The sequence below is a fragment of the Leptinotarsa decemlineata genome, unplaced genomic scaffold (assembly GCF_025532065.1).
Source record: "Leptinotarsa decemlineata unplaced genomic scaffold, Ldec_3_MD MMD2_tig00026358_RagTag_RagTag, whole genome shotgun sequence".
Classification (NCBI taxonomy): Eukaryota; Metazoa; Arthropoda; class Insecta; order Coleoptera; family Chrysomelidae; genus Leptinotarsa; species Leptinotarsa decemlineata.
In genome coordinates, this window is record NW_027412703.1 from 1017922 (window position 1) to 1035024 (window position 17103).

The 17103-nt window shown below is 34.0% G+C and overlaps 1 protein-coding gene across 1 annotated transcript in view; it reads left to right on the forward strand.

Annotated features, from left to right (window-relative positions):
• LOC111506192 (extracellular serine/threonine protein CG31145) overlaps positions 1-17103 on the forward strand; it is a 340043-nt gene that overhangs the window by 234517 nt on the left and 88423 nt on the right. Inside the window, exon 6 of the mRNA XM_074184737.1 lies at positions 4058-4150. Coding sequence (XP_074040838.1) covers positions 4058-4150 — 93 coding nt within the window. The remainder of the gene's footprint in view (positions 1-4057; positions 4151-17103) is intronic.

Below are 17103 nucleotides of genomic sequence, written 5' to 3' on the forward strand. Positions count from 1 at the left end.
AAGCCAACACATTGATCTCTAAATCTTCAGTTCTAACAGATCTCGTATGATGACGATGCTTTATAGTAGAAGGAAATGACCCAGTTCGCAATTTTTCTACAACTCTCGAAAAAGTCATTCGTGACGGAATGGGTCTGTCTGAAAAACGTTCTTGGTATAGACGTTGTGCTTGACGGCAGTTTTTCTGACATTCCCCAAAAATTAATAACATATCAATGCAATCACTTGGACTAAACGCGAAAGACATACTGGAGTTTTCACACAAAGAACACAGTTACTGTTTTGCAAAGAATCACTGAATCAAACTGACAAGTAGATACAATTCAACAACATTTGTTACTATGTCATCAACAAGCATAAGCTACTTGATGAAATTGTGCAATATAAAGCAATTCACCCTCAAGTTAGTCACATTCTCAAGAATTTCAATATTTTATTCAACTGATATCGATATCGTATCGTAGAGGTGAGAATAATGGTTTGTATTCAGTAGTAGTCTAGTTCAATTTAATAAAAGATATAGACTGGATTCGTGTACGAGTAAATAAGTTTTTTTGAAACTTTATATTTAAGGAAAAGTGCAATAACTCAACAACGCCGTAACCGAATTTCAAAAATCAAACATGAAATGATATCAGAATTTAACGTAGCATCTGAATATGTAATGATATACAGGGCGTTCTATTTTAAAAAATGGAATTTTGGTCTGTAGCACCTACACCAAACACCCTGTATATTTAAAAATTATATCAAAATATAGCTCTCATGAACTCCTAAAACTTTTGTATGAAACATTTTTGTGTATCTCCTTCAACAAACCAGATATTGCCTGTCACATAAAATGTGGGACACGCGGTATATGGGGCTCATATTTGGTGGAGGTACTTAACCGGGTACAAGGTATCCCCCTGTATATTGAATCCAGAAATCCTCGCTTGGGCTCCCCTATTATCGGTTTCGAATCATAATGGATACTTCCGACCGTTGAACGTGTTTAACGAATTCATAAATACACAAAATTAAAGGAGTCACATATGTACTTTAATTCACATAATGTCATTGAGCTGAACATTAGTGGTTTTGATTCAACTATGTTCGATTTGATAACAACCATTGATGATGTTGTATACTGGCAGTTGATTAATTCAGGAGTTCGCTGTTTCTGTTTGAAATTTATAGCCCATCGATCTATGTTCTCGCGACGGTTTCTAAATGGTACATCTAGTTTGGATGTACTTCGTTCAATTCGAATCAGTTAACATCGGTTGTGTCCTTCTATTAATGAATTCAACGAAATTGTTCTCACTGAAGCTTAACGTGGAAAAGACCAATTTCATTCGTTTTCATAACAGAAAAAAAAATGTAATCTAGATTTATCACTGCGCTCAAATGATACGAATATTTCGAGAAAGCAAGACACAAAATTTTTAGGCCTTTATGTGGATGAACATTTGAATTTCAATAAGCATTGTGAACATATTATCTCTCACCTGAATTCAAAAAGTTACAAACTGAAAAACCTCAAAACTGTAATGAATGAACACCAACTAATACAATTATATCACGCTTTAGCTGAATCAAAACTGAGATACGGTCTTTGTTTCTGGGGAACATCTGCGCTAGCTGACGAAGTATTTAAAGCGCAGAAAAAAATTATCAGATTATAGCAGGAGTCTCTTCAAGACAAAATTGTAAAGAACTCTTCATAAAGTACAAAATTTTAACCTTACCCTCACTGTTCATCTTTGAGTTGTGTATACATATATTTGAAACCAAAAGTAACTTCCTTATGAATTTTAATTATCACTCTAGGATAACAAGACAATGTTCTTTGTTTCATATTCCATTTGCCAAATATGAGGTTGGAAAGAATTCCCCAAGTATACTTGGTTTAAAAATTTTCAACAACTTACCAGATGACATAAAAAATTGCGAAAGAATAGAAATATTCAAGTCGAATTTGAAACGTTTTTTGATAAATAATTGCTTTTACAGCCTTTCAGAAATTTTCGAATTGTTTTCACCGCTTTAACTGGTACTATGTTCTTCATGGTTTCTATTTTTATTAATATTTTTATTATGTTGATGTTCTGTTGTTGTTACTTGTTTGTTGTTGTTTGACTTCGATAATAGAACTACCTCGAAAGACAGCACGCATTTCCGTTGCCTTTCTGCATTTTATTTATCTTATTTTACTACTGAATATTGGCATGTAACACAGTACCATGTGCTAAATGTAGTTATATAAGCTTGACGATTACCATACAATGTAATTTTCGTCTAAAAGGTAATAAAGTCTTATTATTATGCTGGAGCAGTATTGAGAAATTTGAAGTTTCCATATACAGTGCATTTCTTTAATGTTCCTCCTTTTTTATTTTTGAACGGGTCAATTCAAAAAATTTAAATTTGGGATAGTGAAATTAACGCATGAATACCTTATTCTAAAGTGAAATTGACAGATGAAGCTTTTAAGATGGCAACTGGGCGTCATCTGGCAACACATCATTTTGAAGCTCCTGACGAGCACTCCACAACTCTAAAATATGAAGTCAATATCTATTTATCATTTAATTGTTTATCAGTTTAACAATTCGTTATAGACAAATATTACCCAACGTTATATTTTTTTCTGAAGCAGAAAAAAATTAGAAAAACAGCTATATATAAAAAAGTGTAATGATTTTTTTTGTTCATTATAATATCATTTTTTATGGCACTCCTTTGTATATAACTGTTCTTATAATTTTTTCTGTTTCAGAAAAAAATATAACGTTGGTCAATATTTGTTTATAACACATTGTTTGACTAATAAACAAATAATAAATGATTTTTTTATGGCACTCCTTTGTATATAACTGTTCTTATAATTTTTTCTGTTTCAGAAAAAAATATAACGTTGGTCAATATTTGTTTATAACACATTGTTCAACTAATAAACAAATAATAAATGATTTTTTGTAAAAGTGTGAATTATAATTTTCAAAAACAAAATTATTTCTTAACTAATTATTTAAACAATCGAAATATAAAAAAATCGATTTTAAACAATTAAAAATTAAAAAAAATATTTTTCATATCATAATTATCTCTAGAACAAAATAGCGAAAAAAAATTTCAAAACTATTGAATTTCTCTTTTTGTTTAAAACAGTTCATTGAACAAATTACGTTAAAAATTGTTATTAAAACAACCATAAAAATAAATGCACATCCCATATTAATAACTGCTATTGTTTATTGTAAAAACAGACATAGCTAAATATCAATTGAAAAAAAAATGTATCAACAATTTTTAGATATTTCATTTTGCAATAGTTATAAAAAATCGTGATTAACAAATTAATGAATTTTCATGAACTTTTATCGCAGGATCGTATGAAGTTTGTATCAAAAAGGCTCCATGAAGTTTAAAATTTATATGCCAATTATTTATACCTTTTATCCCAGTATTTATGCCAACGGAGATGGGGAAAAATGTGTTGGTTAACAATTGAATAACTTTTTGAAGAATGGTGATAAAACTTTATTTTTAACAACATTTTTTCAAAATTGCTCAAATATTAATATTTTTTGAGTTATTAACGAAAAACTGAATACCATTTTATTCATTCCTTTTTTGTTAATAACAATTGTAATTTTTTACCTGCACCAAAATCCTTCAAAAACATTTTTCTAGAGGTGATTCCAAATCGAATGAGCTGTCGCTCATATTTTTAGGACCTTTATCTCTATTTTTCATGTTTTTGAACTTGTTGATTAGACTACATCCTTAAAATCATTTCTTTCCGCGGTCTACCTATTCAGTGCAAAGTCACCCTGATCAACCCTGAGCGAGAAAAGTAATACCCTAAAACCCCATTTCTTGTTTGCTGAAATTGAGAAAAAAAAACGTTCAGTTGCCGGTTATTATGGACTATGCGTCCTATGACAAAAAAAAAGGATCTGTAAAAAAATCCGTTAATGAAAATCAAAATTCGTTCAACGTTAATCCCCTTTATTGAATACGCCCTCTGATACCGCTGTCTGAGCAGGTTTGAACATTTTATTTTGTTTAGGTTCCCGAGAGAGCAACAGACGCTTCCCAATCACTTCTACTTCACGGACTACGAACGTCACAACGCAGAAATTGCCGCTTTCCACTTAGACAGGTAAAATGTTCATAATGATACTGTTTTTCTTCAAATAGATATATTGGTTGAGTCCGATTTTAAAATCAGTCTTTCAGATTTCGTTTCATACAAAATCAAAAAACGCTATTCGATTTTGTGTTATTATTATTATCACCCTCAGATGTTAGAATGGTTGAATCATCAATCAATACATGTTTCGAACATGTTAGTATTTCACACTTAATTTTAAAAACTATTGTCATGTTGTTCTTCTTTTATTGTAGAATTTTTTTAACATGTACTGATTGATGGTTTTACCGTTCTAACATCCGAGGGTGATAATAAAGTGAGGAGACGACTTTGAGAGTTTATATGCTTCGCAAAAATCTACTGCACTCCACTTTGAGATATGATGGACTTCTACCACCGGTGGATGTGTTTTAGTTTAGTCCAGGGGTCTCCAAACTACGGCCCGCGGGCCAAATCCGGCCTGCCAGTGTCATCAATCCGGCCCGCGACAACCAATAATTTACTGTCATCAATCTGGCCCGCGACAGCCAATGATTACCTAATTGTTGTTACTATTGCTGTGATAAGTTGAAGAAGAAAACCCAGAATGATAATTACTCGGTTTTATTTACTTGCAAGGTAAAACTTAACGACAGAAATGATGACAAAGAAAACTTGAGTTAAGTATCTAAGTTTAAGCATATTAATAGCTAGCAAATAATTGAAATGAATCACAGTAAAACAAAAACACTAATGAGATTTATGTAATTGTGATTTTGCACCGACAATACTTTGTAGTTGTGGATCAATTTTACTTGTACCAATTATTAAAGAGATTCAAGATGCTCATCGGTTAATTGAGATCTGTAAACATTCTTTGTGTACTTCATCTTGGAAAACGTTTTCTCACACAAGTGAGTAGTACCAAAAACAGAAAACAACCCACGAGCAAATTTATGCAAATTATCAAACTGTTCCAGTAGAAGACTCTTATGAAATTCCAACAAAGATGAATTTTGATATTTGTTCTTAAGCATATCACTGCACCGTAAATCAATAATTTCCATTTGGACTTCCGGAGCGAGGGTTTCAATGTCAGAATCAAAAGGATTTTGAAAAAGCTTAATTTCTTTCGCAATGACATCAACATCTGAAGAACGAGTATCAAAATTTATCTTCAAAGCACTCAAAGTTTCGATTGCAAAATTGACAGGAAATTCAGTCTCTGTAGTGTGGCTGAATATTTCACATGTTTCAAAATGTGTGAAATATTTTTTACGTAATTGCGATTGAAATAGTATTATTTTCTGCCTGAAGGATTTGATATTGGTGTATAAATCAGGGAGAAGCTGATTTTCTCCTTGCAATCTCAAATTCAGTTCGTTCATATGATTTGTCAAATCGACTCAGAATCCTAACTTCCACATCCATTCACTATTTTCAAAATCGGCAAAAGGGCGCTGCTTCTCATTTAAAAAAATCCGATCTCTGCTCGAAGTTTAAAAAAGCGCTTAAGGACTTTTCCGCAACTGAGCCAGCGTACGGCAGTATGATATGGTAAATCATTTTCTCCAATCTGTTGAATAAACTCGCGGAATTGTAGAACTTCAGACATATCCAAACATTTTCCGCACAAGGACTGTTGATGAATGATACAATGTAAGACTAATGGTTTTGAACCACCATCATTTTCTACAGCCTTTGACACAAGTGCAACCACTCCTTTATTTTTACCATACATATTTTTGCCTCCATCAGTTGTTATAGATTTCAAATTTCTCCATCGAAGGTTCTTTTTATTAATGGCATTTTCAACTCCCTTAAAAATATCTGCTCCAGTTGTCGTGCCGTGAATACTATCAATATCAAAAAGTTCTTCATATACTTCATAGCTTTTATCTACTCCGCGAATAAAAATCAACACCTGAGCAGTATCTGACACATCCGTTGACTCATCCAATGCTAGAGAAAACCACTCATGATATCCATTTTTGTCAGACAGTTGAGATGATATATTTTCTGCGATGTCTTGCACCCTTCGAGCCACGGTGTTTGCTGACAAACTGACACTTTTAAATAAATTTACCTTTTCGGGGCATATTTCTTCGGCTACTGCAATCAAGCATTTTTTTATCATTTCTCCATCGGTGAATGGTTTGCCGCGTTTTTCGATTTCAAGAGCCACACGAAAGCTGGCGCGAGTTGCAGACTCTTGTTCAGTATTCGCTTTGGTAAACAAAGATTGCTGCGATTTGAGTCCGCGTTTCAAAGCTTCAAATTTTTCCTTCCGCAAACTTCCTGTATACTTGGAGTAACTTTGAAGATGTTTCGATTCATAGTGTCGTTTAATGTTATAGTCTTTGAGAACAGCTATGGTTTCATTACAAATTGAACATAGCGCCTCATTACTGGACTCAATCACATAATACTGAAAGTTCCATTTTTCTTGGAACGTTCTGCATTCACTGTCGATTTTTCGCTTCTTTTCCATACTAACAAATCACACATAAAAACAATAAGTCAAATCAAAATACTTTCATTGACGGGTGTTACTTTATTTCACAATAGACAGTTTCGCTTCCTTCGCCTTTCCTACGCAGACTAACTCGCAGTTGCGCCGCTAGCCTTTTTATATGCAATTATTACTGCCATCTCGAGGTGATCGGAATACACTAGATAGAACCAGAACTTTCTCGAACCAACGCGGTAATTCCAAATATTTAATTACGTTTAATGTCACCTAGCGCGTAGCTGAAAAAGATAGTACATAGAACTACTACTCTCCACTAGATGTCGTTAAGTGTCACAATACACAATAATAATTGAAATGCAAAAAAGCGTAAGTTTGCTTATGTCACGCACTTTGCGACTATCATAGTCTAGAAATATAGTTAAGGGCAGAAATTAGCCCTTGGAACAAACTGAGAAAATCATTATGGCCCGAAGGCTTCAAAGTTTGGAGACCCCTGGTTTAGTCCATCCAATAAAGAAGTTACTTTCATACAATACTCAAGAAAATAATTATTTGTTTCAAATACTACTCTGTTCAAAAAACCAAGTGAAATTTAATTTTTATCAGGAAATATTCTTTCATCTCTTCAATCGTCGCAAAATCTGTTGAATATGGTGGCTAAGGCATGACTAATTTTATAAGTTCGGACTTCCATCATATGATTTGAAATCTCAGAAATAACAAATGAAAATGAAATTTAAAAAGAATAGCTGAAAATAACAATCATAATAAAAAACTCTGAGAAGAAATTACAGTAAAATAAAAATTTGAGCAAATAATTGAAAATTGAACAATTGCAATGAAATAAAAATTCAAGCCAAATAACTCCACGACGTTTTGATTGTTAACATCTTATCTTCCGGGAGATGGACTACTGATAGGTCATTCGAGTGCTTTCACCTATCCCCTCTTCCCTCTCTCCGCTTCATCGGTTTTAGCGGAAGTTGACCCGTTTGGCATGTCGTCCTTTTCCATCTCAATTGTGAATGTGTAGAAGGGTGGAGAGAATTGATGAAATTCAAAAAGTTAGTCAACTGTCTGTTCGTCCCTGTGAAATATACCAGGATATCATCCACATATCTATACCAATACACGAAACTTCTTACCAGTGAAAATCTTCTCCAGAATAGGACCAAGTGGGTTTCCCATTATGAGACCTTTGTGGGACGAGTAAAAAGTTTCATTGAATTGGAAGTAATTTTGAGTTATACAGTCAACCTTTGGAAGAAGTTTACCCAATTCAAAGAGAAGAGGATGAAAGTTATATAACCTTAACCTACTTAGGCCAACCCACTTCAAATATTTTAGATTTTCTGCACAACAAAGGTGTGAATATTGCTTTCAAAACCAACAACTTTGGCATGTACATTGAAAATAACAAAGATAAAAGTTCAATTTCAGAAAAATCGGGAGTATATAAATTATCATGTGGGTCATGTCCGATGTTTTATATAGGTCAAACTGGAAGAACGTTCCAAAGCCTGCATAAAGGAAGACAAAAATAGTTTCCAGAATGGAAAAATAAATTCCACATATGTCAGTCATTTAATCACAAAGGGACATGAGTTCAACCATGAATACAAGCCCCTCCATTTCTAGAAGAAAGGGTTGAAACTCATCTGTTGGAGACTATGGAAATGATCAAATTCAAAAACTCTCAATATCTTAGGAACGATCGAACTGAATTGAATAATTAGTCATTATTGAATCTGTTCATTTCCAGATAAAAAAGTTAGGTATATTTACCGTACTTTCGGAAAATTTATTGATATTGTTAATTAATTCATGCCTGCCCTTTTCAGGTAGATTCGTTCATTATAAATTAGGCATCCAAGTAGGTAATAGGTTAGAGTATAAAATGGTTGTATCTTAGAAATAACTTTTAGTTTATACTTGAGAAAGCTGTTGTATAGCGAAACACGTGTTGCGATTTTTATAAAACCCTTTGTCGTGAAAATCATACAATGAACTGTATTAATTAGTGTCAATTCCACCAAAGATATTTGTCAGCAATTTCAATCAACCAATTATTCTCATCATGGAGTTACGGCAAAAATAAAAAAATGTATTTATTAAAAATGTATATATTTATAACAGTGTTTTGATAACCCTATCAACGGTATTCAAGTTCAGTTCGCATGAGTTTATTTTGGAGATAATTAATTGATTGCGAGTTTGGAACACAATATCTTCGTTCAGTAATTGGAAATTTGAGTATCACTCTACCACAGCACTTAAAAAGATATTGTCTCATGGCTGCACTGTCATCAATCCCTCCGACATGAAACCTCAATGTCAATGCTTGCCTTTTCTTTTTTTAGATGTATAGAATGCCATTGCAGAATTCTTTTTATATTTGTTTTTCAGAAAAGTACTTCAGACTGTCTTTCAAGAAAGTCTGTCAACTATTCTGTCACTCGTGATTTAGAACAACATTAATATCAATCATCACATTATCGACACGAATGTCAAGTATTTTGGTTGTTTCAAAAGTTGTATCCGTTTATATGAGTACTCTGAACTGCAATATCCCTGTGATTATGCTTATTCTTAAATCGAAATAAGCGCCACCAACGTTCCATCAATGAAATTCACGTATGAGTTAGATAATAAAGGACAACTTTCATTTCTTGACGGTTTGGTAATGAGAATACGATGTATTTAGGAAGAAAACAAGCACTTACAGGTATATTCCTGACAGTTCAAATCACTGTTAGTGGCCATGTTACGATTGCGCATGGCTGGGGTAAACCTAGAAGTAGAAATGGGTCAATTGAGGCTGGGCCTATGGCGAGAAGCAATTACTGCTCAATCTCTGTTGCAGGCAGTCAATGATGCTATTGAACCGAGGTTTGTGTTCAATAAACCTTACAAAATCGAGGACCGCCTGCCCGGTACTGACGATGCCCAATAGGCTGAAACAGATGTCTACCGGTGGCTCTTAAATTGAAATCAATATGGGAATCATCAAAAAGTACTTGTTCATTTTTTCATTTTCATGGAATTATTTTCCAGCAGCTTGACTGCATTAACCTTTCTAGATTTTATATATATATATATATATATATATATATATATATATATATATATATATATATATATATATATATATATACAGAAGACAAAATGAGAAAAAACCAAGAAAGTACTTGATAAAAATAGCTGCGTAAACGCAAGCGAAATATAAGTGCCACCACCAATTGGTGTGACACCCAAGTCAACTTGCCAAGTTTTTATGTCAGTGTTGGTGGTTTGACCAATCAACCGACAACTGAAATCCCAAATTTCTGCTACCGCAGTTGTCGGTAGGCTTTTGCTCACATTTATCTGAGCAAAAGCCCACTACTCCATCAGTGAATTCCTGAATGATGATTTTTTATTTACTTGTTGTCTGAGGGTTACACATGTTTGTCTGTTCTTTAGTACTATTAGCGTTTGTGAGATTTTATTATACAGGGTGTAAGTAAATAAGTGTGAAACATTTGAGGAGGTGATTCCTCATCGAAAAAAAGATAGGTTCTTTCATATAAAGAAATTTCATTGGAGCATCCCTTGGTAAGATACAGCCCCTTAAAGGGGGTACATAAAATTTGTATAATAATTTTTTTCACAAGCACTAAAAAAGTTACAATATTGAAATTAACCTGACGTTTTGTACTACCAAAAAGACACTTAGCCAGAAATTTATTTGGTTCACCCCATGGTTGTAAGGGGTGGAAAACGCAACCCCTAAAATTTATTTCCAATGTAACTTTTTGTCTTATTATTTGTTTACCATTTAAAAATTTATTTCCGATAGCCTGTTTCATTCTAAACAAAAAATGTCTCCTGGGTTTTTTGCCCAAAATAAACCAGTTCGCAGCAAAAAAAATATTTCAGGAACAATTACAGAGATACTAATCTATCTAGTAGGTCGGTATTAGCGATAGTGGCAATTAAATTGGTATAACGCTGTCAGTTTGTGAATTTTCGAAATTGATTCAATACTAATTGTGTGTTGTTGTTCTGTTCTTAATTTGTTACTTTAATAATCCACTTGTTATTAAAATGGCATACACAAATGAGGAAATGGCTGATATACATTACTTTTACGGTCTGTCGCAGGGGAATTGGTTAGAAGTTTTAGAAGATATGCTGAAATGTATCCTCAACGGCAACATCCTTCACATAGAATATTTGCTCGACTTCATCAACGATTACGAGAATATTGTTCATTCGACAAAAGAACGCAGGATTGTGGTCGCCTTCGAGAAGTACAAACACCACAGCTTGAGGAAGCAGTACTTAATTTGATTGAAAAACAACCTACTACCAGTACTAGAAAGATTGTTTTCCAGCTAAATGTTGATCATATGACGGTATTTAAAATTTTAAAGGAACAACTCTTATACCCTTACCATATCTGCAACGAGTACAGGCACTGTTACAGCGAGACTTTCCGAACCATCTTGAATTTTGCAATTGGATGCTGGAAATGATTAGAAGAAATTGTGACTTTCTGAAGACGATAGAATTCACAGACGAATGTAGTTTTTCTTGGAACAAGATTAATAATTCTCATAATTATCACATATGTGAAAACCCTCACGCTATTGTCGAAACTAACCATAAAGAACAGTTTTCTCTTAACGTGTGGCTCGGAGTTATTGAAGATTATTCAAATGGTCCTCATTTTTAACCTCCTCGATTGAACGGTGAGGCATACGTTCAATTCTCAAAAGAAGTGCATCCAGTACTGCTGGAGGAAGTTCCTTTGGGCGTCAGAAGGGATATGTTTTTTATGCATGATGGGGCTCCCGCCCATTTTAGTCAAGTAGCACGTCAGCATTTAACTGAAACATATGCAAATCAGTGGATAGGTCGAGGAGGACCACAGAACTGGCCCGCTTGATCCCCGGATCTCAATCCTCTCGATTTCTCTATTTGGGGCCATTTACAGCATTTGGTTTATCGTACTCCTGTTCGCGATGTAGAGGACTTGAGAAACCGCATTATCGATGCGTGCAGGGTAAGCAGAGAGACTTCAGGAATATTTGAGCGAATACGTGGCTCAATGCGCCGACGTCTAGACGCAAGCGTAATGTCTGAAGGTAGACATATTGAATATTTACTATGATTTCTACATGTTGTGTGTTTTGTTATTAATAAATTAGTTTTGTTTATCACCCTTTAATCGTTTAATGCAGGTACTAACTACAAAATAACAATAAATCCAGTTCGCATTTATGACGATGTATCTCTGTAGTTGTTCATATAATAATTTTTTGCTGCCAACTGGTTTATTTTGGGCGAAAAACCCAAGAGACATTTTTTGTTTAGAATGAAACAGACTATCGGAAATACATTTTCAAATGATAAACAAATAATAAGACAAAGAGTTACATCCGAAATACATTTTAGGGGTTGCGTTTTCCACCCCTTACAACCATGGGGTAAACCAAATGAATTACTGGCTAAGTGTCTTTTTGGTAGTACAAAACCTCAGGTTAATTTCAATATTGTAACTTTTTCAGTGCTTGTGAAAAAAATTGTTACACAAATTTTATGTACCTCCTTTAAGGGGCTGTATCTTAACAAGGGATGCTCCAATGAAGTATCTTTATATGAAAGATCCTATATTTTTTTCAATGAGGAATCACCTCCTCAAATGTTTTACACTTATTCAGTTACACCCTGTATTTTGTTCAATGTAACAGTATTTGACGTGTAGTACATTTATCCTAAGGATGGCTGCTATGTAGCGGGTGCGAATAAATTATTTTGATTTTGGATTTTTGACTGTTTCGATCCAGAAAATTGTACACACCTCACCAACTTTTGATGCCTTATGAAGCTAAGATCAGACCTTTTCTGGAGTATTGTTCTCATGTATGGAGCTCTGCCCCCAAACATACCCCCAACGATTCAAATCCAATATAAATCGCTACTTCCGTACAGGCACCGCTCTAAGAGCGTCTCAAGGATTTTCCTGTAGTGCTTGTATTTTGTCCTTAAAAAAAAGTACAATTAATTTGCAAAATTTTCAATATTTTTGCATAATCCCTGTAGTTTGCTTCTATCTTCGTATGTGTGACTTCACCTCAGACTTCATATAACTTCAAATCGAACTTCTTAGATTCTTTTCTGGAAACTGACCCGCACATTCGATTTACTAAAGTGTTTTCAACAAAGTTCAGTTTATAACTCGATAAAATAGCACATCATTGTCAGTGGAAAGTGCTCCTCCATTCAAAACAGCGATTTAGTCCAGTTACATAGGCAAAAAAGAGGTCAACTTCGGAATGAGAGATACTGAGCTGCAAACTCGTATCCACCTTGATTTTGGTGTTGTCTTAAGAGTCTCATAAAATCTTGTATCCGCGTCGGAACTCATTCAAGGTTAATAAAGGTCACAAAAATCAGTTTTTAGCGATTATCTCGGTTTCTATAGCTTCACTGACGTTAAAAATTGTTATAAAAATTATAGAGTATAAAATTCGCGACAAATTTTGTCACATAATTTTTTTCATACGCCCGGCCGTTTTTGAGATACAGGGCGGAGAACCCAAATCACTCAGCCATACTATCTGTAACGCAAATCAAACCGTAGACAAAGACTACAGAATACTATAAGACGTGTCACTCGCTCATTTTTCGACATCTGAGAAATCTCGCCGCCCGCTAGCGGCAGCGGGTAATTACCAGCCGAGGTAATACAGTGTGTCGCTTGAAGTTACCAGTTCTCGTCGGCACACGAGATATAAAGGTTGTCCGTATTGTTTGGTATTGTCAAAGACTACAGAATCGGTAAACTTTGGTATTGTGATTGTGTTGTGTTCGTTCGGAGTTCGAAATATTTGTTTTGTGAAAATGTCGACGTATTGCTCAGTGGATGGTTGTCTGAGAACGGTGGGAAGCCCAGGTATTTCGTTTTTCCGCTGACCAAAGTACAGTGAAAGGTATGCATTCAATATATTCACCATTAATTTTTATTTTACCTATCTATACCTTTTATGGTTTTGTTGTATAAAATTATTCATAACGAAATATACCGCCGGCATTTGCCAATCCAAACTCATTTCAATCTTTTTTCAAAATGTTCAGTTTATCGATTGATATACTTGAATTTTTTTTTAGGTGTCAACGTTGGAAAAATGTATTAGGCTTCATTGGGAATCATAGATATGCTAATCTTACCCCAGAGCAGAGTCACAATAGAATTAAAATTTGCAGCTTACATTTTAGAGCCGATGATATTGTGAATTCTCGTATTCATAGCTATGCTGTTCCTTCATTGCGACTGCCTCAAGATGGTTCTCAGAAAGGTTGGTTCAGTGAAGTTTATAGATTCAAATGATGAAAAAATCTTATTCCACTTTTTAACATATGAAATTTACAATATCAATTTTGTTGTTTAAACCTTCCAGATGATGATGCCATTTACATTGATGCTCAGGTTCAAATGGATCAATTAGGAACACGAGGTGAAATATCTTTTTGTTATATTATATACTTACCTGATCTATTTTTAGATGCAGCCAAACATCTGCTAAACTCTCTTCGGGAACTCCAAGAAAAGTGGCATTACGAAAAAAAATTGTATCACTAGAGAAAACAGTAGCTTCAACATCGAAAAGAGCACTCGACGAAACCGGAATTACTCTGGATGATGTTTTCAAGTTTCTGGATCGAAAATATCCTGAGCAATATTGTAAGCTCTTGAAAGCACAGCTTTCTTTGATAAATAAAGCACCAAAAGGGTCCAGGTATAGTGACGAATTCAAACAGTTTGCATTGACTGTTTATTTTCTTGGTCCGAAAGCGTACAAAAAATTGTCAACAATTTGTAGATTACCGTCAAAAAGTACCCTTCATCGTTTCACGAAAAATTGGATTGTTGAACCAGGCTTCAACGATTTTATTTTTCGTGTTATTGAATTCAGGATTGGGCTCATGAAGGAGAAAGAAAGATATTGTATTTTATGCCTAGACGAAATATCTTTGAAATCTCATCTTTATTATGATATTTCCAGAGACAAAATAGTAGGTTTCCAAACGAGTTTGAATGGGACCTCTACTGACATAGCAAGTAGTGCTCTAACAGTAATGGTCAGAGGTTTGGCAAGCAATTGGAAAATACCACTTGCATACTTTTTCTATAAAACATCAGCAACTTCTGATTATTTGAAAGATATTTTGTTCAAAACGGTACGAAGATGCAAAAGTATAGGCCTAAATGTCACGGGGGTGGTTTCCGATCAGGGTTCAAATTTTCAGAAGTTGGTGAAAACTTTGAATGTTACAGACGAAAATCCCATATTTCTGATAGACGATCATAAACTTGTATATTTGTTTGATATCCCGCACTTACTGAAGTCGACACGAAACAATTTGTTTTCCTATCAGTTTTTACTTCAGGGTGGAGAAACAAGAAAACATTACATAGAAACAATGTATAATTATGATAGAACTAAACAATATAAATTGGCTCCTAAACTTAATAATGACCACATTTATCCAAATAATTTTCAAAAAATGAAAGTCAAGTTGGCTTCCCAAGTTTTGAGTCACTCTGTAGCCGTGGCTATGCACACATACATTGACTTTAATATTTTGTCCAAGGAAGCATTAGTTACTGCTGATTTCATTAAAAAAATGAATGATCTTTTTGATTTATTGTCAGGCTTTTATGGGAACGGAAAAGCAGATGAAATGTCTTCAAGAAGCCTATGTCATGTTTCAAAATCTCCAAGTAAAAAAACACGATGGCAAAAATGTCACGAAACAATTGAAATTCATTTTTGGGTGGAAGTTGACTTTGAAAGCAGTTTTTGCCTTGTGGGAGATGTTGAAAGAACGCGATTATAAATATTTGTTCACGCGTAATTTGAATCAAGATTGTTTGGAGAATTTTTTTGGACAGATCAGAAATTGTTCTGGCAACGCAAAGAATCCAACACCCATACAGTTTTGTAGAGCTTTCAAAAAAATATTTGCTTTGAAATATTTTGATTCTAGTGAAGGTGCTAATTGTATGGATGATGTTAATGACGTTTTGTTAAGTTTGACGCCAGAATTAACTGAACAATGTCGATACATCCTTGCTAGACCCAACATTCCAAACTATGCTCCTCTGAAAGTTTTCACTCGAGATTATAAGAACCTTAAAAGTCCCGAAGGAAACGCTCTTGTCTATGTCACAGGATACCTCATGAAAAAATGTCTCATGCAACATTCGTGTGACATTTGCATACATTTTAGCAAATCCTCAGAAAACCTTCTTGAATAAGATGTAATTTTCTGTAAGCTAAAGGCTTACAGTACCGACAAATCATCGTTTGGTGGATTAACCGTACCATCAAGAGATATTGTTGACCATGTAATAGAGATGGAAAACATATCCATCGAAAATTTTGATAAAATCGGCAGTGACAAGGGAATTGGACAGTATTTAAAAACAAAATATTCGAAAATTCTTTTCTCACATCCATGTCAAAAATTCCCCTCCGATTATTATATATCTTTATATACAAGAGTTCGGATATACTTTACTTTAAAATTCATGAACCAGGACATGAAGATTGTTAGGAAACATAAATCATGCAATGTAAAATTGAATATTTTAAATCATTTATAAACATATAACATTATATAATTGTATTATTTTTGTTAATAAAACATGTTTTTCTGAACGTATGTTTATCATTTCATCAGTAAATCACTCTGATCTGTTTCTTAGATCATTTATTCATGAGTTTATCTATCATGTTTCTAGAAGTTGATCGACAAACAACTACTTTCGTATCTTTGTTTATCTGTCTGATACAACCGAGCAAGCGAATTTCAACTTCGGAACGTCCCCTGTAGATATCGCGAATAGGAACTGCCCTCGTATAACTGTCATGCGGCCGGCGGCTTCCGGACATCGTCTGTCGGCGATATGATTTATGGAAATCGCAAAAAATGCAATCCTGAGCCGTACCGACAAACGAATTCCTTGGAGTGAACCAACTTATAGTATTCGGTAAACTTTGCCGTAGACTCTGAGAACAAAGTTTGATCTCCTGGTACATGAACAGAAGTGCAGTTCTCTAGGCGGAAACACTTCACAAAGCAAAGGAAAAATCAGAAATTCAAAAATTGAGTATTAAATTTATTATTTCAGAATAGAAACAACTTACGGAAATTGCACAACATTATCAATTAGAAATAATGTTGTTTCTGTTGCAGAAAATTGGATGAAACATAATAAAATCGTTATAATCGATCAGAAATGATGAAATGTTTGAAAAAAATAGTTGTTAACAGATTCCTTAGTTACAAACATTAAATGATGCTTAGATAATATTAAGATATTTAGACAAAAGTGAGGTTTATTTCATTGGTTCACACTTCCATTGTCTGATATGATATAAATTGTTTTGAAATTTTTGAAATAATCTATAAAAAATCAAAAAGATTAGCTGAAAAATAACGATTATATTTGGAAAAT